Source organism: Lathamus discolor, chromosome 3, assembly GCF_037157495.1.
Source record: "Lathamus discolor isolate bLatDis1 chromosome 3, bLatDis1.hap1, whole genome shotgun sequence".
Classification (NCBI taxonomy): domain Eukaryota; kingdom Metazoa; phylum Chordata; class Aves; order Psittaciformes; family Psittacidae; genus Lathamus; species Lathamus discolor.
In genome coordinates, this window is record NC_088886.1 from 64,099,034 (window position 1) to 64,124,392 (window position 25,359).

The 25,359-nt window shown below is 41.2% G+C and overlaps 1 protein-coding gene across 7 annotated transcripts; it reads left to right on the forward strand.

Moving 5' to 3' along the window:
- The first annotated feature begins 1,156 nt into the window (after positions 1-1,156).
- Positions 1,157-24,946, forward strand: SLC35A3 (solute carrier family 35 member A3). 7 transcript variants are annotated; one of them, XM_065669527.1, is made up of 9 exons: positions 1,369-1,437; positions 5,959-6,220; positions 12,756-12,960; positions 13,924-14,078; positions 14,160-14,282; positions 15,409-15,580; positions 17,152-17,270; positions 17,777-17,910; positions 19,846-24,946. In XM_065669527.1, exons 2-9 carry the CDS (start codon positions 6,167-6,169, stop codon positions 19,934-19,936), a joined length of 1,053 nt encoding a protein of 350 aa, XP_065525599.1. In that variant the 5' UTR covers positions 1,369-1,437; positions 5,959-6,166; the 3' UTR covers positions 19,937-24,946. The 7 variants fall into 7 exon arrangements, with proteins under 7 accessions (XP_065525603.1, XP_065525604.1, XP_065525599.1 ...); XM_065669531.1 differs by lacking the exons at positions 1,369-1,437; positions 5,959-6,220 and adding an exon at positions 1,157-1,176; XM_065669532.1 differs by lacking the exon at positions 5,959-6,220 and having other exon boundaries at positions 1,255-1,437.
- Positions 24,947-25,359: the final 413 nt, after the last annotated feature.

A 25,359-nucleotide genomic window follows, 5' to 3' on the forward strand; every position in this document is an offset into this window, starting at 1 on the left:
CTCATGTCTCTCACTGCAGACATGCTCTTGTTGCCGATTGTCATGCAGTGTCCCCAGCACCAGAGCCCCTGCTCCATTGGTGAGACCCTGGCCCAGCAGGCTATCGGCCCACTTCCTTGATGAGGGAAAAGGTGTGGGCATTGTCTATTTGGACCTAAGTAAAACACTGACAGTAAAAAATACTGCCCCCCACAGCATTCTCTTGGAGAAACTGGCTGCTCATGGCCTGGATGGGTGTATTCTTCACTGGACTGGCTGAATGACAGAGCCCAAGTATGGCATAGAATGGTGTCACATCTACTTGGTGTCCCTCAGGCCTCGGTGTTAGGGCCAGTGTTGTTTAATATCTTCATTGATGACCTGGATGAGGACATCGAGGGCACCCCCAGTAGCTCTGCAGATGACCCCAAGTTGGGTGGGAGCGTTGATCTGCTGGAGGGCAGGAAGCTCTGCAGAGGGATCTGGGCAGGCTGGATCCAAGGGCTGTGGCCAAAGGGATGAGGTTCAACAAGGCAAACTGTAGGTCCTGCACTTGGGCCACAACAACCCCTGCAACGCTCCAGGCTTGGAGGGGAGTGGCTGGAAACCGCTCATGGGAAAGGAGCTGGGGGTGCTGGTTGATGGAGCTGAACATGAGCAGCTTGTGCTCAGGCAGCCAGGAAGCCACCAGCATCCTGGCCTGTATCAGCACCAGTGCGGCAGCAGGGCCAGGGCAGTGGTTGTGCCCCTGCACTGGGCACTGGTGAGGCCACATGTCGAATCCTGTGTTCAGCTCTGGGGCCCTCACTACAAGAGAGACATTGAGGTGCTGGAGCGGGGCCAGAGAAGGGCAATGGAGCTGGTGCAGGGCCTGGAGCACAAGTGTGATGGGGAAAGGCTGAGGGACCTGGGGGGTTCAGTCTGGAGAAGAGAAGGCTCAGGGGGGACCTTATCGCTCCCTACAACTGCCTGACAGGAGGATGGAGCCAGGAGGGGCTGGGCTCTGCTCCCAGGGAACAAGGGATGGGACAAGGGAAAATGGCCTCAAGCTGCACCAGGGCAGGTTTAGATGGAGCTGAGGAACAATTCCCTCCCCAGAGGGTGCTCAGGCATTGGAACAGGCTGCCCAGGGCAGGGCTGCAGTCACCGTCCCTGGAAGTGTGCACACACCGTGGAGACGAGGCCTCAGTGCCATGGGTCAGTGGCGGCCTTGGCAGGGCTGGGAACGGTTGGACCGGATGAGCTTAAAGGGTTTTCCCGGCCGCGCGGGCTCCCCGCACCCTCGCTCGCCTCACGCCGGGCCGGGCCCGGCCTCGCCGGCTGCCGCGGCGCTGGGAACGGAACGGAGCGGGCGGGGCCGCGGCTGCAGCCGGAGCGTTCGCGGGACGGGACCGCGCTGCCGGAAGCACCGTGTGTGCGGTGGAGCGGAGCCGGCGGCGAGCGGGGTCGGCGCTGCAGGTGGGGGCCTGGGCCGGGAGCGGCGGAGGCTGCCCCGGAGGGTCATGGATGAGGGAAGGAGCGCGGGGGAGGCCTCTGAGCGACGCTCGGGGTTGGTGGACGGGGTGGGAAGCGGGTCTGTGGGAGGGGAAGAGAGGGATGGAGGAGAAACTGAGGGAAACGCCGGTAACCGGAGTGGTCTGAGGGGCAGGGAGGGGTGAAGGAGGAGCTGCTGTGGGGGAGCAGCTACAACTGCCTGGAAGGAGGCTGCAGTGAGGTGTGTAGCGAGGTCTTTTCCAACCGAGTTGATTCTGTGCAATTGGGAAGGGATGTGGATGTGGATGTGGATGTGGATGTGGTCAGCAGCAGCGGCGGTGCTGGGGTTGTGGCCGCTCGGTGGGTTTGTTGTCTGTGTGCGGGCAGTGCTCTGGCGAGGAGGTCTCCTGTGCTCCGGGTAGTGCTGTGGTGGAGGTAGCACAAGAATTACGAAGTTAACACCTCGTCGGTACTGACATGGTGTCACATTCACGCCGGGGTTTCAGGTGGGAAATGTTTTAGCAGGACAAGGCTTATGGATTGTGTCGTAAAACCAGAGGGTGCAGAGGTAACGCATGTAGTGAGGTAATGCATCGTATGGAGCAGGCTGGAAGGTAAAAGATAAACACCAACAGGTACGCACATCTGTTTCATTTCAAAACTGTCTTTTACATCTGTGAGGGAGACCTGGGTGCCAGAGAAGAGGATTTAAGGAAGGATTGGGTGGAGGAGGCTGAGACTGCTTTGTGCGATGGAGGGTGTGCGATGTGGGACATGTATGCAACAGACCTCCCAAACTGAGCAAACGCCACAGTGGGAAGCTCCTGTTCAGACTGAGTTGAGCCAGACCCGTTCAGCTCCTCACTGTTAGCTGTGTACACGGGGCCTGCTCCACGGAAGCTGTTGCTGTGCAGACACTTTGCTGGAGGAGACTCCAGCTCTGTGGTGTGTGTGCTTTTCTTCTAGAGTAGAATGGGCAACATCAGATTTCTTTAGGAGCTGCAGGGTGAGTTTGAGGGAGTTGTGATTCATGATTCCCTTGTGCACTGTTAGGCATTGTGTGATTGAGAGTTAGTTCGGGAAGATAAGAATCTTCCATATTTTTGGGATGCAGGATGCTCTGGTTCGTAGAAGTAGCATATGCAGTAAAAACACTGGGTTTGGTAAAGACTATGGTAATTACAAGTATAAATTTGCTTTATTTAGAGCAGTGTGTTGTTAGGAGCGTCTTTATGTCTTTAACAATCCTACAGGCTTCTTACACAGCCTAATTCCTAATTGTGCTAGTTATGCCGCTGTCTGCAATAACAGAACAAAAAAGGCAGGGATTGTCCAAGCCAGGCATCTAGGGAAAAAGAATCATAGAATCACAGAATCCCAGCCTGGTTTGTGTTGGAAGGGACCTTAAAGCTCATCCAGTTCCAACCCCCTGCCACAGGTGAGAACACCTCACACTAGAGCAGGTTGATCCAAGCCCCTGTGTCCAACCTGGCCTTGAGCACTGCCAGGGATGGGGCAGCCACAGCTTCTCTGGGCACCCTGTGCCAGCGCCTCAGCACCCTCACAGGGAAGAGCTTCTGCCTTAGATCTCACCTGAACTTCCCCTGTTTCAGTGTGAACCCATCACCCCTTGTCCTCTCACTCCAGTCCTTGATGAAGAGTCCCTCTCCAGCACCCTTGCAGCCCCCTTCAGACACTGGAAGCTGCTCTGAGGTCTCCACGCAGCTTCTCTTCTCCAGGCTGAACAGCCCCAGTGTTCTCAGCCTGTCTCCATACGGGAGGTGCTCCAGTCCCCTGCTCATCCTCATGGCTTCCTCTGGACTTGCTCCTACAGCTCCATGTCCTGTGCTGCAAGTGGGGTCTCACGAGAGCAGAGGGGCAGGATCACCTCCTTTGACCTGCTGCTCACGCTCCTGTTGATGCAGCCCAGCACAGGGGGGGTTTCTGAGCTGTGAGTGCTCACTGAAGCAGCTCCTGTTCATCAACCAACACCCCAAGTCCTTCTCCTCAGGCTTCTCCGAATCTGTTCTCTGCCCAACCTGTAGCTGTGCCTGGGATTGCCCTGACCCAGGTTTTGGTTGGTTGTCATTGCACTTGGCTTTGTTGAACTTCATGAGGTTGGCATTGGCCACCTCTCCAGTGTGTCCAGGTTCCTCTGGATCCCATCCCTTCCCTCCAGCATGTTGACTGCACCATACAGCTCGGTGCCATCACAGACTTTCTGAGGGCACCTCAGTCCCACTAATCACATGTGTCTGCTTGAAACAGTTCCAGACTTGGAGTGTTAACTGAGGGCAATGCATACTTGATTTTGGTGCAGGCTTGCTAGATAGTTATTCCTCTCTTACTATTAGTGGGTTGCTTGGCACCTGGGTTTATTCCTCACCAGTTAGTCCAGTTCATACCCATATGCACACTGCTTGCACAGGGTCAGTGTCTTCACTGGAGCTCAGCAGGCTACAGAGGTGGGTCACATTGATAGTGGGTGTCCCTAGAAGGGAGGAGAGACTCTTAAAATCTGCACCTCTTAGGATCTAGTATACGAATGTAAGATGGTTAGGAGTTCAGGATTTTCCACTGAATTTTTGGACCTTCTTGTCCTACAGTCACACCCCTGCAGTGCACTGTTCAGCTGTCTAATTTCATTTCTTACTACTAGCTTTTGGCAGTGTCTACAGATTGATTTTCACTGTAGTATTAGTTTGTGTTACTCAAGCTAGGTCACCTCGAGTGAGGGTGGCTGCATTGCCTCAAATACTGAGGCTTGATTAGTAATTCATAAGTAATGTAAGAGTAAACTGTAGCTTGTATTCAGCGCTCAGCCTTTCAGCACCTTAAGTCAAGTCCCTTCGTTGGCTTGAGAGATATGCAGGATTCAGGCAGTGCTTCAGCTCTTGGCATTGCCCTCCTGTGTGCTTGAACTGAAACTGAGAACTGAATGCCTCCTTGCTCCCAGAGTCTGACCGTGACTACTAGGATCTTTCTGTTCTGTGGTCCATACAATGAGTGCAGTGTATGCGCTATTTGAAAAGAGAGAGGCAGTTAAGGCAGGTTGTATCAGATTTCTGTGCTGGCAGGCAGAGTTTGGCTTAATGACTGTTATGTCAATATAAAACTATTGCACTACTGTGTGCATAGTTGAAGGCTTCATCTTACAAGAAATATTGGTGTTAGATTTGGCTCAATGAGGGCCTGAATTTCCTGAATGCTGAATATTTATTCTCCGTATGTGATTTCTTTAATAGTCATCAAAACAAATTCTCATCGGTCAAGGAAATCTTGTCCTTGGACTCTTAGGCTTGGTGTAAAGGATAAAAGGGGGTGGGGTGGGCTTAAAGATTATTTAGCCACATATTGGCATTTAAGGTTCGCAATGCCCAACTTTTCCTTTCTGATTCATAGATTGGAATGGTGATTTTTTTTCTTTTTTCTCCCCCACAAAAGAAAGAAAGAAAGAAAATCTCTGCAAGGTCATCAGAACCATGTGTTTTAACTGCTGTGTTTTCTGTCAACCTAGAGGAAAACCTTACCTGAATCCCAAGCAATCTATGACATTATCTGAAATTAGATGTTAGTTAATATATAATTGCATTCCCTTTGATAGACTTGGCAGTGGTGCAGTTTCCTGGTTGAGTGTTAGGCCAGTGATACAGCCTCTACTATGCTTGGCAAAAGCCTGGGGCTTTTGAGCAAAGTTGAGAAGAAATCATTGCTTGATCTTTAGCAATTATAGCTTAATGTGTAACTGCTCTGTGCAAAAGTGCCCTTGCCAGTGCTAAAAGGTACCTGCATGATTTTAAAAAGGCCAAATATGGTGGTTTAACCCCAGTCAGCAACTAAGCCCTAAGCAGCTGCTTGCTCACTCCTCCCCAGTGGGATGGGGGAGAAAATGGGAAGGGTAAAAGTGAGGAAACAACTCCTGGGTAGAGACAAAGGCAGTTGAACAGGGAAAGCCAAAGCCACACACACAGGCAAAGCAGAACAAGGGATTCACTCACCACTTCCCATGGTCAGGCTTCAGCCATCTCCAGGACAGCAGGGCTCCGTCACACGTAACCGTTACTTGGGAAGACAAACGCTGAATGTCCCCACTTCCTCCTTCCTCCCACAGCTTTATGTGCCGAGCCTGACTCCATACAGTCTGGAGTATCCCTTTGGTCCCTTGGGATCAGCTGTGTCCCCTCCCAGCTCCTTGTGAACCCCCAGCCTGCTCGGTGGTGGGGTGAGAGGCAGAAACCGCCTTGACCCTATGTAAGCTAAAAAACATCCTGTGTTATCAGTACAATGTTCAGCACACATCCAAACCAGAGCCCCATACCAGCTACCATGAAGAAAATTGCCCTAGCTAAAATGAGCACACCAAGATAGGGTACTAGATAGGACTATCTATATAGGTACTAGATGACGTTGCAGGAGCAAGGTCCACCAGCATTCTGCTGTGTTGTGCTTGCTGTCCTTGTTGTGAAGATACTACTTGAATGCAGTAATGTTTTCAATTATTTTCAGTGGTTTTTTTCTAATGTCAATGAAGAAATTGGAAACACTGCCTGAAGGAAACCTTCTTGTGAAAACATCTCTGTTACTCAGTTTCTGCTAGAAGAGGCAGGAAAAACTTTGCTAGAGGATTTGCTTTGAATAACGCTTCTGAAGAAGAAGACAAGATCTAAGAAGAACATAGCTTGTTTTTGCCATAGCGTGCTCAATACACATTATAATGTATCCAACGAGAAGAATGAGTAACAAACCAAAAAACAAAAGAAAAAGGAAGGTAAGTTTTGAAATGATGGAGTGCGTTGCAGTTGTCTAGGTGAAGAGTGCCTTGTATCTGGTGAGGAACAGCTAGCAAGTATAGACACATGGGAGGGAATGAAGGAGAAACCTCTATCATATGAGAAAGATTGAAAACATTAATAGCGATATTTTAAAGTGAGAAATAGGAGGTTTAAGATTATTAGAAATATTTATAACACGGCTTATGAAAAAAATAAATACACGTATGAAAGGACACGCATTGGGAAGGGTGGGGAGAGAAAGAAATGTATTGTTGCATGATAGCAGTCCAAATTTAGCACTTCAAATATATATATGTAAGATCTTGTTCACAACCCAGTCCAGCAACATTTACTAGATTTAGAAAAGTCTGTGCACCCTCAGTACTATCTGGGGTATTTATCACAGAATCCTGGAATACTTTGGTTTGGAAGGGACCTTTAAAGATCAGCTACTTCCAACCTCCCTGCCATGGTCTCACTAGCCTCATGCTAAAAACTCTCTTCCTTATATCCAATTGAAATCTCCCCTCTTTCAGTTTAAAATCGTTTCCCCTTGTCCTGACACTGCAGGCCTTAGTAAAAAGTCTCCGTCTGTCTTAAAAGCTCCTGTTATATTTTGAAAGGCTGCAGTAAGGTCTCACCAGAGCCTTTTTCTTCTCCAGTCTGAACCCCAGCTCTTCAGAAGAGAGGTGTTCCATCCCTCTATTCAATTTTGTGGCCTTTCTCAGGTCCTCCTTTAACAGGGCCAAGTCTGCTTCTGCTGGAGACTCAAATCTGAATGTGGTACTCTAGGTGGGATCTCATGAGAGCAGAATGACGGAGTCACCTCCCTCAAGCTGCTGACCACACTACTTTTGATGGAGCCCAGGATAAGGTTGGCTTTCTGGGCTGCAAGCACACATTGCCTGCTCATGTCCAATTCTTCGTCCATCAGCACCACTACATCCTTCTCCACCAGGCTGCTCTTGAGCCATTACTGAGCCTGTACTGATATTGGGAATTTCCCCAGCCCGTATCCAGGACCTTGCACGTGGGCTTATTGAACTTCATCCATTTATTTCTATAACTAATGTATTTGTTGTATCTGATACTAATTTTGGTGGGAAGAAGGCTATATTGAATCCAAGTGAAAAATTTATGGAACAGAACTTTCCTCTGAGGGATAGTAGTATATTATTTGTTAGCCAACATAGGGAGGAGGGCAATGCAAGTGCAAAGTGTAGAAGGAAGTAATAAAAATAGGTCCTTCAGGTTCTGTGAGCTCTTGCTCCACCTAAGAATTGTCTTTTTCCTCTTTGTTGCCAGCTTATTGTATTTGTAAAGGTGTAGCATCAGCACCAGGCTCACATTCCATTTGAGAAATAGGAGAACACAGTAATATTTTTTCAATCTGCTGCTGTGAATTCAAAGCAAATGGCCCGGAAGTGTGTCCATATCCATTCCACTGGAATGCAGTAGTGTACTTTACTTCCCACCCTTCTGTGAGGCAGATTCTGTCAGTGCTTATTTTCTAGCAGGTTGCAGACACAGAATCTGGTCTTAAAGTTTTGCTCAAGGCTTCAGACTTCAAGTTACCCTTCTGCAGTTTTAAGAGGTTGGTTGTCTGGTTCTGCTTGACTTTGTATTATAACTAATCTGCAAGTGCCTTTAGTTTGGTTAAGCAGTCTTAAACTCGTTGATCCTAAAATGGAATAAGCACTAGCAATAACTTCTGTAACCTGGCTTTTTACTGTGAAAGACCATCAGCAATGAAAACCTTTCACAGGCTAGAGGAAGTGTAACTCATGTAACGTCATCACTGTGAAGATTGCAAGCATGATAGTAGTTAGGTTTGGGTTTGGTTTTGTTTTTTTTTAATTTAGGAAAAAATTATATCAAATGAATATAATAAAAAGTGAGCCAACTTCTAAGAAAAACTTTCTTAGTAATTCATGCTGAATTTGTGAAATATAATGCAGAATATTGGATAGTTTCAGATACTGAAGGAACTCTCAAAGTAATTGATGCAGGAGAAATGCACAAATGAATGAAATTCACATCCTTTGTGGATGAGCTTTCATCGTTCTTTATAAAACAGTATGTGAAAATGTAATTTCAGTGAGCCTAAAACATGCTATTCAACTAGATATTTGATGTTTGAAAAAGTTGAGTGTTAACAGTTCTATACTTAGTTTACCTTAACGTATTTGTATCAGGATTTGTATAGGGGTGCTTGGATCTGTGAAGTGGTCCCTGCTCTCTTGTTCTCAAAGATGATGTTAGGCCATGCTTGGTGGAGTGATGTCCATGATGTGCAGCATAACTCCATCTGTGGAAAATGTCTCAAGACAGTCTCTAGGCTCTCAGCTTAACTAAAAAGTATTTCAAATCAATAAGTCATGTCTCTTTCTAGAGGTTTCTTTTTTTGGTTTTAGTGTTTTAGATACCTTGAGCTGAAGTAATTCTTTCAGGTTTTGAGGCCTCCTACAAATTCAAGAATAGGATAAATTCATAAACTGGTCCTTAATTTTGCACAAAGTTCTCTTACTGCAGCTATCTGGCAGCTCAGAAGCTCAGAGGTTTACACCATCACATCTGTAAAAGACAAAAGTTAAGAAAAGTTCTGCGTTTTATCCACCTGTGTGTACCGAAGGTGAATGTTACGTGGCTGCAAATACTTGGCTTGAATGCCAACTTCCTATATAGACCTGCCTTTCAGCTCTGTCCCTGCCTTCCATGTTGCTGGCTGTAGGGTGTGTCTACATGGTAATACTGAATAAACTAGGAAGAAGCGGTTTACTTGTTTTCTCTTAGACTAATAGAAGAAAAGAACAATAAGCCAAGTCACTGCGTTAACTGACATGACAGGCTATGTGGCAGCCTGGGAATTGCAGGTACTTGGCACCTCTCACTGCAAGGTACAGTTCAAAAGTCATTGAGTAAATGCGACCCCTCAACTTTGTGTCTTTGAATTGGCAAACCTAAATCTGATTTTTGGAACACAGTACTGAGTAGTCTGTCCAAAGCCCAGGAAGAAATCTAAGCCTGGTTGTAACTCTGTATAGGAAACACATTGAGAATCAGGTTCATTATTGGTTTAAGACAAAGTGTGAGCTGTTCCTGAAGACACTTAGTATATGATGCACAGTTTGTTGCAGTGAGAGCAGCAGAAACTCATGGCTAGAAGAAAGCAATTACACCTCTGGTAGAAACCTCTAAATCTAAACCTGCTGTGAAATGCATTTAAAGATGGTCCAACCCTTTGAAGGTTGGTGCTTAGATCCTTCTCTGGATCCGGGAGTCCCCTGTTTGCAGAGTTTTATGAGCTCATACTCAGCTCTCTTTAAAGAAAGAAAGAGGGACCAGGAGAGCTGATAAGATAGTATGTGTGCTCAGTAAAGGGTGGTTATTTTATTGGTACACATAAGTTTCAGTGAACCAACTATTTGTAAATACAGCAAGAAACTTCACGCACTTGTCCTTTACAAGCCTGCCTTGCTGGCCACTGACAGGACAGCTCTTAAAGATATCCTTATTTCAGCTAGCACACTGGGCACTTAAAGTCTATTTTGTGTGAGTTTTGGAAACTCTGAAACTGCTTTAGTGAATTATGGCAAAGAAATGCTTCCTGCTACTGGTACCTTTTTGAGACACGTTGGGAAAGCTCCTTTTTGTATCACGATTACTACTGAAGACGAGACTGTAGTTCAAGGCACTAGTGTGGTATGTATTCTTTATGGCTTTGCTGATGGGCTTACTAAACTGTTAACCTAGTTGGTATGTTTTCATGCTGAATGCTTTGATACTTGCTCATAAACAAGATAGTAGCAATTTGCTTTTAAAATTCCATTTTAAGCTGCTTAGTAAATAGATGGTTCTATTTCAGCAAGAAATTCACATGAACATTATTTTCTGAGACTGTGACCAGTTTTGAAGGTTATGAAATTGATCTCTCAGAATTGGGAACATTTATAAGACCCTTTGTCACTTCACAGGCTCACAGAAGGCAGAAATTTGGGTCCCAGTTCAGGAGGGATGTGTGTTCCCAGTACCTGTAGTTTGTTCAGAAGCAGTTTGAAAAGTGAAAGCCAAAAAGTTTAAAACTTATTTATCTGCAAGTGTGCTTGGATGAAATCTGGTGGTGTTCCTCTTAGCCACAGCTTATTGTGTTTCCAGATTGTCAGGTCTCAATACCAAAAAGTGAGGTAGATGGAAAAGGTGGAAAAAATGTTGTGCAAGTTGTCTCATGTAAGTGTGCATTCTGCAGTGTTAGTTTTCCTCGGTACCATGGACAGACCTTCTGATGAAGTTCAGTTCTGTATTTTCTCCCAATAGATTTTGGGTTTTTTTCTCCATCTTCTCTCTGCTGCTGGAGAGTCTGATCTCTATTCCTCTGGAGAGTCTGATCCTTGCATGTCCCTTCTTCATCCCTTCGTGGGAACTGTTCTTCTCATTCTCCTCCTTGTTTTCAGGTATAGCAAACCTGTTCTTCAAAGCTGTTCCTCTTTGACTAACTGATCTTCTGTGTTTTGCTGATGCGGATGCATAATTCCACAGTTCACATCCTCATGTAAAGGGTTATTCCACCAGAACATGTGGGAAAAGTTAGCAAATCTTGAATGTTGCCTGCAGCTTTCTTCTTCATTTGTCTGATTTACATTGTCCGGTGCAGTTGTGTCGTTAGTATTTGTTTCTTCAGTGAGCTAAATGACACCATAGTTCATACAAAAGTTATCTTCTATTAATCATAGAAACATAGAATGGTTTGGGTTGGAAAGGACCTTAAGATCATCTAGTTCCAACCCCCTGTCATGGGCAGGGACACCTCACGCTAGAGATTCCTTATTAAGATTCCTTAAAGGAATCCTTTTGTATTTCTTCTCAGTTTCTGCATCCTGGCATCTTTTTCTTGGCTGAGATGATTTTAGAAATATTTTTACAGCCATATAATTCTTGAGGTAAACAATTTTAGTGTGCAGGATACAAGTATGTACTTCCTATCTCTGTGGCTATTGTCAATTTGTATTTGTTTGCAGTGTCTCTTAAGCATCCAATCTGTGCCATGTAGGTATTAATTTGAGTTTGTCTATTTGACTGGGGAAAATCTGTTACTGCTTAGAGACAAGATAAAGGCAAGTCAGAAATACTTGAATAGCACAGCTTTCCAGATCTCATAGCAATGAAAACTGTTACGAAATGCATCTTGCGCTAGAGAAATGCGGTCGAGCAAGAAACTGCTCCAGTTTCAGCTACAAATATTTAGAGGTACCAGCACATCCTTCAGCAGTGGTACAAACCTAGATAATGAGTCAAAACTTGTGTGCCTGTAGATCTAAAACATGCACAGGGGCAGCTCTGGCATATGCATTCATTAAGTATTGATTATGCATCTCTAGCCTTCCAAAAGTCAGAATGGTTATTTATTGTCTTGACTCTTACTGCTTTTCTTTTACTTGAAAACATTTCTGTTGACTTCTAATTACTTATTTGATTTTACTTTTTCATTATAAAGCACAGCTCCATTTTTGAATATATGGGCAGTGAAGGCAGTAGTAGTTAATCTTTTATCAAACGCATTCATTTCTGTGTTATGGAAACACTTAGTATGAAGAACAGCAGAAAATGATGCAATGTTCTGAATGTAATGTCCTTGTAATGTACTGTACTCTCAAAATGCAAATTGCATTGAATCTGTTAGTCTTCTGCACTCAGTTAATACTTCAGTTGGTGACAAAGGGCAAAGGAAACCATGTCAGCTTGGTGAAAGTTCATGGTAGAGGTGAAGATGATACAGCTTTACTAATGTAAGGTTTGTGGTGGTTGGTGCAGTGTGAGAAAGTGGGTGCAATCACCAGTCATCTGTATTGAACCAATTGAGCACAATAACCAGCTGGACGGGTTTGGTGCTGCCTCCTTGCAGCTCCTCCTTCCCACATGTTCCTTTCTAACCCTGCTTTCCCACAACTCTCCTTTTCCTTCAGCATCAGGCATACCTCATTCCCATGTAAAGCAGCGCAGCCCTCAGCCTGTGCTGTGCTGGCACTGTGTCATCTGGCAAGGCAGAGACTGCAACCTGGTGGAAGGGTGAGAAGATCTCATTCTGAGAATAGCTCAGTGCAGCAGGGGTGCTGGGCATTCTGCAGTGCCTCCTGCTCCTTCGCTTTGGTAATACCTTCTGAGCCTTCACCTACATAGAGAAATCCAGCACTGATTTACCTTGAGAGGTTTCTTTAGTGAAACCAGTTATTGAAAAGCTAATTACCAGTTATTAGTCCTTATTTTACTTTGTTGTTACTACAGCTAAGCAATATTGCTTTTCTCTATTAGTTCTCACTCTAATGTTCTGATATGCTTCCCCATTTGTAATCTTGTATTTGAAAAAACATTTCTAAACTGTTCATCTCCTTTTTCTTTTAAAATACCAGATTAGGTTTGTTGTTTTCATTTGGCTGAGCTCCCTGGATAACTTCTTTTAACATGCCAATTCCCATGGGAAACCTCTATCTGCAGTATTGCCTTTTAAGCCTGGGTTTGGGTTTTTTTCTGTTTCAGGAAGAAAAAAGTCAAGAAATGTCTACCAATTTAAAATACCTTTCCTTGAGCATCCTGGTTTTTCAGACCACAAGTTTAGTCTTGACCATGCGTTATTCTCGGACGCTGAAGGAAGAAGGACCTCGTTACTTATCATCCACTGCAGTAGTTATTGCTGAACTTCTGAAGATTTTGGCCTGTGTTCTCTTGGTCTACAAAGACAGCAGTATGTGTCAAATTTTGCACCAAGTAATTTTCCTAATCAATATGCTGTATTGTAGTGGCAACTGCAGAACAGCCATGTGAGTACAGGCGTGAAAACAGCATTTCCCTTCTCATGTTAGAAATGTTAGAAATAGTCTTGGAGTGACACTAATCATACCTCATTCTTCAACACAGAAAAAAGATATTGTCTGTTTGCTTGCAAGAGTTAACTTTAAAGAATGTGGATACTGAGCAGTTGAAGAATGAATTTTCTACTAACAGGTTAAAGCTAGTAGTAGAAAAGAAGCCGAGCAGCTGTGTTTGCTCAGGCATTTGAAGACATTCATATGTAAAAGTAGGAAAAAATGAAAAGCTTTAAGGTGTCCAAAGCATGAATAATAGGGAAAAAAAAATGAAAACAAACAGCAGACGCAGAAGGGAGAAAACAAGTTCATTATTACAGGAAGAAGTGCAGGTTTAAGCATGGAAATGTATATTCAGATTTACTCCAGTTCTTTGTACATTCTAGACTGAATTTATCTGGTTCCTTGACATATATATTTGATCTTCAACAGCTTACAAATATCATTGTATATTCATAAATATTGATGACTTGCTTCTAAATGTGCACTTTTTAGATTACATTCATCTGGAAATATTGACATGTTTTCACTAAGTTGTACTTAAATTCTTCTGAATAATTGTTCTAGTTCCGATATACCTGGAAGACACCTTGCAGCCCTTTTTCCTTGCATATATCTGAGTCTCATGAAAGTTAAACAAACATAGTATTTTGAGGTCTTGATAGCAGTGATAGCTTTAGAAAGGAGGCAACAATCTTTAAGTACAGAATGTTTTTTATATATTCATATATACATGTGATATTCACATAGATAATTCATTTATATATATTCATATTTATCCATATGCCTGCCCCCCCATCCTTATAGTGAATGTGTGTTTCTTTTATTGTTTCTTTGGGTAGAGTGCAATTTACGGACTCTGAACAGAGTGCTACATGATGAAATCCTTAATAAACCCATGGAAACTCTTAAACTTGCTATTCCTTCAGGGATTTATACTCTTCAGAATAACTTGCTGTATGTAGCATTGTCGAACCTCGACGCAGCCACGTATCAGGTACTGTACCTTTGGATTTCTCTGTACATTTCAAATCCATCCATGAATTATGCAGTAGTAACTGTTTCTGGGTTCTTCTAGGTTACATATCAACTGAAAATTCTTACCACAGCATTGTTTTCTGTGTCCATGTTGAGCAAGAAGTTAGGTGTATACCAGTGGCTTTCATTAGTAATACTGATGACAGGAGTGGCATTTGTTCAGGTAAGTATTAACAGGTAGTTTGAGTTTGTTTAATGTGTTTATTCAAGGAACGTGGATTTCTGTGCTTACTTTCTGATTCCACCAGCTTCACATGAGCACAAGAGTATGGTCAGGAGCTAAGAATCATCACTGGCAAGGGCTAGAGGACACCAGAACTGGTTTGAAGACAGAAGATAACGCCTTTTTTGTGTTCCAGTGCTCCCCTGTAGAATGAGACAGGAGCTCTGGAGCAACCTGCAAGTAACAGTGCTAGCAGTATTTGTTAGCATGCTTCTTCAGACATGAGGGACTTACTGATCTGCTGCTGCTCACAGTGTGATATGGTTTCAGTATGATAAATTTACTTGAACTTTTTCAAGAGGCAAACTTGGCCTCTGTTCTGAATAGTGCAGGTACAAGGGGTTGTAGTTTTTAGAGGGCAGGATCATGGAGTAAGAGACTAAGCTCTAAGAATTTTTAGCAGATTTTAGCATATCCTAATTTTTTTTTTTGTTAAGGATTTAAAAAAGAATCTGAGGATTACATTTTGTAGAATTTTCAAATTTAATAATTAAAAATGAGAATAAAACATTCTGATAGCATCTGAAAGCAGAACATCTGAAGCAGACTTCAGTATGATTTTTATCTATGGCATTGCATTTTATTCTGTTAGCAGTAGATATATTGCAGGATTTAGCTTCACAAATTTCGGGTTTAGTCATCTGCATAATCACTGAAGAGAGGCACATGCAAAAGTCAACTGATCCAACTTTAAAGGCAGCTTGTGTATGTGGTTTTCTGCCTGTACTTGTATTTATAAGGTGACTGTTGGGTTGCAAAAGTTGTTGAGTATGAATGACCATCACAAATTATGCTGGGATTGACAAACAGTTCTGCCTTAGAAAACATAAATCCTGGCCCTGTTTAAATTGAAGGGTGTTCTCCCAGTTCAGGTACAGGTTTACTCCTTACAAATATGCAGAAATAAAACTGGTGGGTTTGCAGACTTTTCTAGGTATCTATGGTGAAAATACAAAACTTTGCAAGCATGGGATTGTATTTAGTTGCTAGAGAACAAACTCGCATTTTATAGGTGCTCTTGACTTGATTTAACCAGTGAATGTTGTGTAACTGTTTTTACATCCAGTGGCCTTCAGACTCCCAAGCACCAGCTGCTAAGGAGCATTCGGCAGGATCTCAGTTTGTGGGCCTGATGGCAGTTCTGATAGCTTGCTTTTCCAGTGGATTTGCTGGCGTTTACTTTGAGAAAATCTTAAAGGAAACCAAGCAGTCTGTGTGGATCAGAAACATTCAGCTTGGTAAGTTTCATTCAGGTCATCTCCTAGAGATACTGCATGCTGAAGAATTAAGATAAATGTGCAATATAGAGTGCTGAGTCTGGTAGAATGTACCATAGAAGCAGGAGATGGTGTAGTTTATTTGTAGTTATGGTTGGTCAGATACTGGTATAGTCAAAAATGTCTGAATATCAGCAGTATTTTTTTTCCTTTCTTTTCCTGTTGCTGTGTTTTAATTATAAATGGTTTCAGCTAAAAACACAGAACTGCATTTTGATTATATTTTAATAGTTTGACATGCCCATAATGATTTGCAAATTGAGGATAGAGAAGGGGCTCAAAACCTTACTATCTGCTAGTATTTATTGTAGAAGTAGGGGAGGGAATACATCAGGAAAGGTTATGTTAGGGAAATCTGGAGGCAGAGAAGGGTGAGTAGGTGGGGTTTGGTCTAGGATTTAAGGGAAGATTTGGTGCTCTGGATGGAGCTACAGTGTAAAATCCATTGCCAGGGAAAGCTGACTACTATCACTCTCAATTTCCATACTAAAAGAGCTTTGGTGGGCAACGAGGATACATGAAACAATTTCCAATTAAACAGTTGTAATTGCCCCCCAAAAAAAAATCATCAAGGATTTCCTCAAACATTCTTCAGATTTTCTGCAGTGCACGGAAGTGTGTATGAAAGCAAGTGAGTTCATAGGTTTGATGACCAGGTGGCCTGGTCATATATTGAATGTTCCAGTAGTTGCTTTGTGAAAAAGATGAGGTCAGGAGAGGCTGCATCTAAACATGAACTGTTGAAGGTAATGAGTAACTATGACTGTGATATATGAAGACAGAAATGCCTGTGCTAACAGTGAGAATCAAGTCACCTGCTATGGAGACCTCATAGCAGCCTTCCAGTATCTGCAGGGGGCCTATAAGAATGCTGGGGATGGACTCTTCATTAGGGACTGTAGTGACAGGACAAGGGGTAACGGGTTAAAACTTAAACGGGGGAAGTTTAGACTGGATATAAGGAAGAAGTTATTTAGTGTAAGGGTGGTGAGGCACTGGAATGGGTTGCCCAGAGAGGTTGTGAATGCTCCATCCGTGGTGGTATTCAAGGCCAAGTTGGACAGAGCCTTGGGTGGCATGGTTTAGTGTGAAGTGTCCCTGCCCATGGCAGAGGGTTGGAACTTGGTGATCTTAAGGTCCTTTCCAGCCCTAACTATTCTATGATTCTGTTTTTAATTCCTTTTTGTCAGTGAGCTTAATTTGCCTCCATGCAAAACTCAGTAGAATATGTTCATAGAATCTTAGAATCATAGCTATTTATGCCACAAACAAAAATGACCCCATTCCAGTAGAAAGCAGTGGAAGATAAAAGCAGAAGAAAATCCTACTGGAAACAGTCAAAACTTGTTGTAAGTGTGGAAAGCAGCTTTTAAATGTGAATACCTATTTGAACACTGGCTGCATTTGAATGTGATGGTATCACAAGGGGCAGTCCTTTTTTAAAATGGGAAATATGTGAGCAGTCCTTGAGGACAAGGAACCCATTTGCATGTTTTTCACCTGAAGTTTTTAAATCAATCTTGTATTTTCAGGATTTTTTGGTAGCATATTTGGACTGATGGGTGTATACATTTATGATGGAGAGCAGCTGTCAAAGAACGGATTTTTTCAAGGATACAATAAACTTACTTGGGTAGTTGTTGTTCTACAGGTGAGATAACTTGTATCACATGTTTCTGTGGAGGCACTTGGGATTTACTGTCCTATAAATGACTGGGGAAACTAATGGGTGTCATTGAAGCTACTGCGAATTCTATAGCCGAAAGTCTGCTCTATCACTATTAGAATAAACCTCTAAATAAAAACCTTGAAAATATATAGTGAATGTATGTAATACAAAGTATTATGCAACATAAAAGCATGTAAACTTTATTTGTTTTGAAATGTTTAATAGAAATAATATAAAAAAGCCCTTCCTCCTATGGCTAAAAATGCAGTGTACAAACACTTCCACTGATTTAGTGATGGTAATATCATCAACAGTTTCTTTAATGGGGAAAGAACTTCTCCAATATTTAACAACCCATATCCATAACATAAATGTGATGCTCCTAAACATAGACAAAACCCTTTCCTAAAGTAAGTGCATGTTGTTAAAACAGATGCTCTGAGTTGAATTTGCAGGTTGCAAATCCAAGCGTTACTATTTTTTTGCAGGCACTCGGAGGGCTGGTGATTGCTGCTGTTATAAAATATGCAGACAACATTTTAAAGGGATTTGCAACTTCTCTCTCTATTATACTGTCAACATTGATCTCCTATTTCTGGCTGCAAGATTTTGTCCCTACAAGGTAAGAAGTCTTTTCCACATATATGCAACTTGCACATGAAAGTTGAGTTTCATAACATCCCATAGGTAATACCTAGTTGGCAAGGTTAAATTTCCTGTAAGACAGAGTCCCCCACAGGTCAGGAATAACTGGCACTCAGATCTTGGCTCTTGACAAGCTACTCTGGCTTGTGGTTTAGTTCACTGTCCCTTTCTCTCCTTTTCCTCCCTACCAGACCTTCCTCAGAGTGTTCAGGTCCTGCTTTGCTCTCCACATACATGTCTCTTTGCATACACACATGGAAGTTACACTGCAGCAAGTACCATAAAGAATCCCGTATTTATTAGTAAAGGAATCTAGTACTTACTAGTGAAAACAACTTGACCAAACAAAAAAGGAAAATTGTTGCTATAGGCTTCTAGGCCCAATACACTGTGTCCAGATGTTGTGTGAATCAGATTTTAGTAGTTCTGTGCACTGCAGGGTTTGTATATTGTTAGGTTCCACAACAGTGTTTGTTTTGGCAGTGCATGTTAGTATGTGGAGTGCAGAAGTAATATTCCAACCTTCTTTCTCTATTCCAACTAATATTAATAGGAGTTTGCTTATGATTGACCTACACTCCTCACGTTACACATTACTCATAGTATAAAAATATTTTGAATAATATTCGGAACTTTATCTGATACAAAATAACCATATTTTTATCTAAAAGCACTTGCAGTATAAGCAGGACTTTCCATAAACATTAAAAAGGGAAGCAGAACAACTATTTAGGCTTAAAAAGTGGAAGACATTGAATTTCAATTATAAGCAGCCTATACTTGTCCTATTAAAACAAATGTACAAAGTGGCTTAGGTATTTCTGTGTGCTCAAATGGAAAATAATAAGTAACTTGCCAGCTTCTGCAAACATGGTGAAAATGGAAACCGTGGTAAATAATTAAACGAGGTGAAGCCAACTAGCAGCATGTAGAACTTGAAGCCATCTCATTTAATAAAACTTGATTAAGTCAAGTTAATCAAACTTTAGTACCTGGCTTATGCCAACTGAATTTATTTTAACTGAAACTGCACAATTGTTTCTGTGCTTCAATAAATATCTTTGATTGGGATAATAAATGTAAAGTGCTATAAGTGTTTCAATGTGTTGCAATGGATCGTGTCCAGAAACAGGCTAACTGTATTCTCTAAAGGTTTATAAAGTCATGTGCCACAGTTTTTATAGCATTTGGTTCAGAAGCTCAAATTGTCAACACTGTCATGTCTTTATGACAAGGTTCTTTTCTAACATGTGTACTGATCATCTGTTGGCTTTGGGTTATTTTGTTTCAGACTTGTAACTATCCAAACAACCTAAAAGGCCCATGTGTCACAATACAAAGGATGCCTTTATTATCTTCTCCTTACATAAATCTTGATGTATCTGCCAAAAATTAGATTATACTGACTAGCAAACTGCTTCTTGGGCCGCAGTAATTTGTTTTGACATAAGCTTTGGACTTCAAAGCAAACACGACTCCAACAACATGCTATGTGTAAGATGTTAGACATTGCTGGATAACTGCAGCAATTGCACTTTAGCTTCTGCTTGCATTTTGCACAGAGCTTTAGGCAAAAGAAAGGGGGAAAAAATAAGGTTGTTCTGATTACTTTTGACAGTTGTTCCATGAAACTGTAATTGTAATGTTCAGAATGTCACTATAGTGATACGCTACTTTGTGGATGTAAATGTCTTATTCCAACTTCTCCCTGCATCCTTCTATAATAAATATATGCAAATTGTTTTGTTCTTTATAAATCGGACAAATACAGTTTATCCCCTGTGTTCCCGCAATGTCTTGTCTTTGATTGTAACACATAAAAGAAATTGCATCAACTGAAACAAGCTAACTTTTTCTTTTTTTCTTTTTTTTTCTTTTTTTTTTTTTTTCCCCCCATCCTTATTCTATTCAGTGTCTTTTTCTTTGGAGCAGTCCTTGTAATAGCAGCTACTTTCCTATACGGTTATGATCCCAAACCTGCAGGAAATCCCATTAAGGCATAGCACACTTCCTCATCAACCTGCTTCTCAAGATCATGCACTGGGAGCCTTGCTAACAATGGCATGTGGAAAGTGTCATTGTGCACTGCAAGGAAAGGATTCCTACCCTGAGTCTATTGAAGAAATGCTTATGAGTAGTTCTGAACAGCTGGAGGGGTTGAAGGTGATGATACTGCCTGTAACTGATGAGAGGAAAAAGAAAAAGGCAGGGGATCTTCCAGTGCAACTTGCTAATAAAAACTTGAAAGGAACAAAAGGTTTCCAAGAAACTGCAATTAGGAATGTTTACAGCTTTGACTGGGATTGCATCAAAAGAATTTACTGTACTGACTGCTGCAGAAATACGTCCTATGCACTCTTTGAAAGAGCACATGACAACATTGTCAGATTGTATGGGTTTGCAATTTGACTGTATTTAATCTTAGCAAATACAGTTTTTAACTGTTTTGTCTAGTTACATGAAATCAGATGAATACACATCATAGTTGTAAAGCGATGGTTCTAATTAGGTTTCTTATGAAGAAAGACTGTGAAGATTGCAGTATGATCGAAAGACACTTTCGTGAGATCCAATATTTTTATATTTTTAGAAGGCTGATTTAATAACAGAAATCTGTTATTAAATTATAATACTATAATTCTGTTGCTTATATAAAACTATTGTAAGAATGTTAACGTTCAAAGGAAGAAATTCAGAGTGAAAGCTGGAAATCTTTGTGGATAATCCAGCCATCATCAGGATAGCCTGTAGTGTTCCAACAGAAGGGAAAACTCTGCTCTGTGAACACAGGCTGGATGTTCCTGGTACCAAGAGTAGGGTTATGACAGAGTGCTTGCTCAGAGGTAATGCTCATTCTTTTTATTGATTATAAATCAACTTCTTGGTAGAACCTTCAAAGTAGATCTTATGCTTTAAATATCCTCTGGGGATTTTTAAACCACAATTTGAAACAAAGAGCCCATAATAAACATTCTGAATGCATAATTGTTGTCTTTAACAGCTCCATCTGCAGCTATTCTGGTCTATCGTCTGTATCCTGTACTGTACTCTTCCAGAGGTGTTTTTTACACAAGTGGTGTTTACTCATGAACTCTCCAAGGCTTTTTCAGGACATTTCTATGTAGTGGCTTAATTAGAGATTATTTTTTTTCATTGTTATTATTTTGTTCTGGGAGTCCTTGGGCTGACACGAGACCAAAATGGGTTCTCTGGAGCTATTCAGTTTAGTCGTAGAATTACTTTAATAGGAAACATAATGCAAAAGTGATTAATTGTGCAATAGGTAAATATAAAAGCATGCTGTTCTTCTGTTTTAAACCAAAACCAACCTTAAGGAAACCTGGATGCAGTCAGAACTTAAATCAATCAGACTGTTATAAACACTTCACTTGTTGAAGTATTTGCATATAACCGGAAACACACCAAAAAAAATTAAAAACGGGGGACCTAATAAACAAAAAAGGTGTCTTAAAAAGCACTTGTTTTCAGGAGGTCTATTCACAATGGATAGTTATGTAGAGTGACTTCGTACTCACACATAACCCTTGTAAAAATACACATTCATACAAACCCCATCAGCAGTCCCTTACCTGTAGAATGGCAAGTGGCACAAACGTTATGATTTCCTTCGTTTCCCCCCATGCTCTTTCTGTCTTGTGCTAATGAACACGTGAAGAGAGAGATGTTTTAAAATGTTAACCAAAGCATCCCATCCTCTTTTCCACATTTTAGTGGTGGATTGACAAGCAGAGTCTGGAAGAGGGCTCTGAGATTTTTTTAATGAAGTATTGTTAATGGGAAAGGAGAAATTCCGCTTGCATCAGCCAAGCAAAAATAGTGTTTTCCTTCTGTTGGCAGTGACATAAATTATCAGCTTTTTGGGTTGTTTATCATATCAGAGCAAGACACTAAAGAAATTTCAGAGTCCAGGGCTTGCTGAGCTTTGTGAACTGTGAATCTGTTCCAGCATGCCATACTTACAGTCAAATTGGTAGTCAAAACTATCTTGTATTACCCTAACTTGGCATGCTATGTTAATCTTCAGCCTTTTACCTATAACCCTTAATGGGGCAGAATCTTTCAAAAATTAAATGTAGTCATTCGGCCAATAAGATGCAACATGAAGTAAGACAGAACAGCATAGAGCAGTGGCTCACAGCACTGCTTGTGTAGAATGGGAAGTGCAGAATGACTCTGAAATGATGGAGAAGTTGGTAGTAATATCTGAACTGGAGCTTGCCTTATACAATGATACTTTAATTGCAAGAATCACAGTAGTGAAAATGTTCAGGTGATATAATTGGTTACTTCCCTGAGGAATTTCTCCAAGAACCATAAGTAGCAGGTTGAAAATGCTTTAAAGCTGGGTGCACAGGAGGGGACCAAGTAGGCCACATAATCACCACATTGCTGGAATTGTGTTACATATAGCCCAGGTTCAGTATTTTGGGTGAACCTGTCAATATTTGTCACCAAGGAACAGTTTAAAGGAAATAATAGGAATATGTGCTCTTTGCTTTTGAATAGGATGTCCTACAGCTTTGGAAAACACTGTATCTACTGTACTAAGGAACAGTAACTCCTGTCCATCGGTCGGTGACTCTTCTGTGCTTTCAACTGACAGTTCCATTAAATTTTTCAGTAGATCTCTTCATACACTTGTTGCTATAAAGGAAATACGAATTTGCATTCTTAGCTGTCATTCCTTAGCCCTTTCCAGGCTAAGACTCTTGTCTGAGGCCCTCCAGATTGAAAAGCATTATTCTAGACACAGGGAGATGGTGTATGTTTCTTGAGAACAGAAAAGATTTGAGGAGGGATCAGTGATTTCTGTAACCTTTGCAATCTGTGAGCATATGCACATTTTCTCTTTGAGATACCTTTGTATCTTAAAACTTTCAGTCTATAGCTCGTAACTAACCAAAGAAGCGTAGCTAGCACAGAGCATCAGGAAGTAGGGGGGGTAGCGTGCTTTGAGTTTGCCCTACAAGCAAAATGTAGGAATCTAACGTTCCAAAACCAAACCTGCTTTTCTGAGCTGTTTTTCTGACTTTCAGTCAACAGATTCCTTAGTTTAGTTGTATATTTAGGGGGCTAAGCTATACTTAGCAGAATTTTATTTAAATATTTATGAAATTGTAGCTAGGTATTTATTTGCAATAACTTGAATGATGTGATTTTCTTTAAGATTTGCATAATGGGAGTACTGGTATTTATTGAGTAATTGGATATTTGGTAGTTTTATTTGAGAATTTCTGGGACACATAGTAAATGGTCAAATAAACTTAGAACTGTCTTCAAAGTAAAATAAACCAGCAGTTCGGTAGTGAAAAATCTTGAGTGTAATATAAAGTAAGATAAACTTTTCTTTAAACGTTGTATTTCTGTGCTGTCCGCAAGTGCCCAGCAATCTTTTTTCTCAAAGAATTCAGATAATTTTATAGTCCTGTTCAACTTCTTTGCTTTAGAGAAACTGCAAGAAAGCTTCCCTTTTTGTTTGCTTAATAAGGGGTAGATTAATGTTCTAGATCTGGCTTCTACAAGATAATACCCTGAGGGTTTTACTGTAACTTTTTTAAACTATTGTTTTATTTTTCCTCAAAAATGGATTATTTTGGTAGCATATGCTTGCATTTCAGTTACTCATACCGTCTTCTCTGATTTTTGGAAGTATGTACCTGTTTTGTGTTCCTAACTTATTTTTATGGCTGTAATTCGAAAGACTGTAATGGATTATGTTGAATTGTTTTAAAATTGATAAATGAAACCTTGCATTTCTTCTGTGTTTTGTTGTTAATATATTTCCTTATCAGTTGCGCATGTTCTGTTGTATTTAAGCTACCATCACTTTCCAAATTTGAAGTTGTTGCTCATTTTCCTCCTGTGACAGTTTTTCTTGCTGGATATTGTGAATGAGGAAGATTATTCATTGGTTTTTTCTCCGAAATCCATGCTTTGTAAGAATGAGATACTAAAAAACACAACAGGTTTTTGGATGTATTAGAAAGGTGATGTTTATCTATAACATGGTTTTACACCATATATGTGGTAGGTACCAAGCACCTGTGGTGCTTGGTTCTTGTAAGAAAGTACAAGAAGTGTTTCCTTGCCTTTCTGTTCATCGTTCTGTTGATAATGCTGAGTATTTTCCACAGGAAGTTATTTAAAGAGTTCTGCTCTTTCCAGGTAAGCTCTTCATATGCTTTTAGATGTCTGGAATTAAGGTATCTTTACTGAAAAAAAATGCAGGGGGAAATGCAACAAAATAAGTGGAGGTAATGAGATGGTATCTTCTGCTTCAGTTACTATGAATCCAGATTCTCTGCAGTTGAATGTATAACTCTTTTTAGAAGCAACAGAACTCTTTCCTGAGGTGTCATTCAGTGCTCATTCTTGAATGTCTGCTGCATGTTTACATCCAAGAGTAGATGTGACATGTTTAATTCTTGCCTTCAACCTTCCATCACTGTTCTGACTGTAAATTAGCCACATTCATTCCATTAGCAATGTACAGCTCAGTTGGAATTGCTTCTGTGCCAAGCATATGTCTACATTTGCTGTCACAAGTTAGCACTTCTTTAGATTTTTAAAAGCTTGTTTTTATTGTCAGTATATTTTAAATTTAATTTAAAATATATGAGCCCAAATATAAATAATATATTCAAACATTGTAGCAATTTTTAAGATAGTCCTAGGATTTTATGTATGTTGATATTTGTGTGTGATTACACTGAATACAGTTCCAATACATTGAAATAGGTTATTTTTTTGGTGTAACACTGCTGAACCATGGAATCCATCTTACATGACCTAATACAGTCTTTTTTAAAACCATATTGAGGTAAAATACTGTATTTTTTTTCCCTCCTGTATGTGTAGATAATGTCACCACAGTAACTGGTTAAAGTTAAGCACTAGCTTTGTTAAGAATATCGTATAAAACTGAGAGCTTTGTAAAAGCAGAGGCTTGCCTTATACATATTTTGGCAGAAATAAAACAATGTTTTAATTAACATTTCTTATTTCAGAATATAATTTTTGGCATAATTTTCTATAAACTGCAGCATGCTCTTGTAAGATGTTTGCTAATGGTGTCTTTGAACATACAGCTTACTGCATTGTGCCAGGAATTCATTTTGCCTGAGACATGCATCTTTCTGACCACTGTGTCGTGCCTTCTTGTTGGATCACATTCAAGCAGTGCTCTTGTGACTGTCTCTGCACTCACATAGGTCTGAAAGCCCTGGCCTCCTTTTTCAGGACTGCAGTTCCTGAAATGGAGGTGGTGGGGAGCCTCTGGGTGTCAAGAACCAAACTACAGGGTAGCATGCAATGGTAGAGCACTGTGATGCTTTGTACAAGAGTTTTGCCACAAGTTACCAGAAGGCAGCTGGTGATGCAGAAGCTTTTTTTCCCCCTTGTTTTG

Excerpts from the sequence above, each read along its gene's own strand:
- SLC35A3 (XM_065669526.1), top strand. The coding sequence starts at position 12,138 with ATGTTCCTTTCTAACCCTGCTTTCCCACAACTCTCCTTTTCCTTCAGC. Across the intron at positions 12,369-12,755 it reads CCTCCTGCTCCTTCGCTTTG|GAAGAAAAAAGTCAAGAAAT; the intron begins GTAATACCTTCT and ends TTTCTGTTTCAG. Across the intron at positions 15,581-17,151 it reads GATCAGAAACATTCAGCTTG|GATTTTTTGGTAGCATATTT; the intron begins GTAAGTTTCATT and ends TTGTATTTTCAG.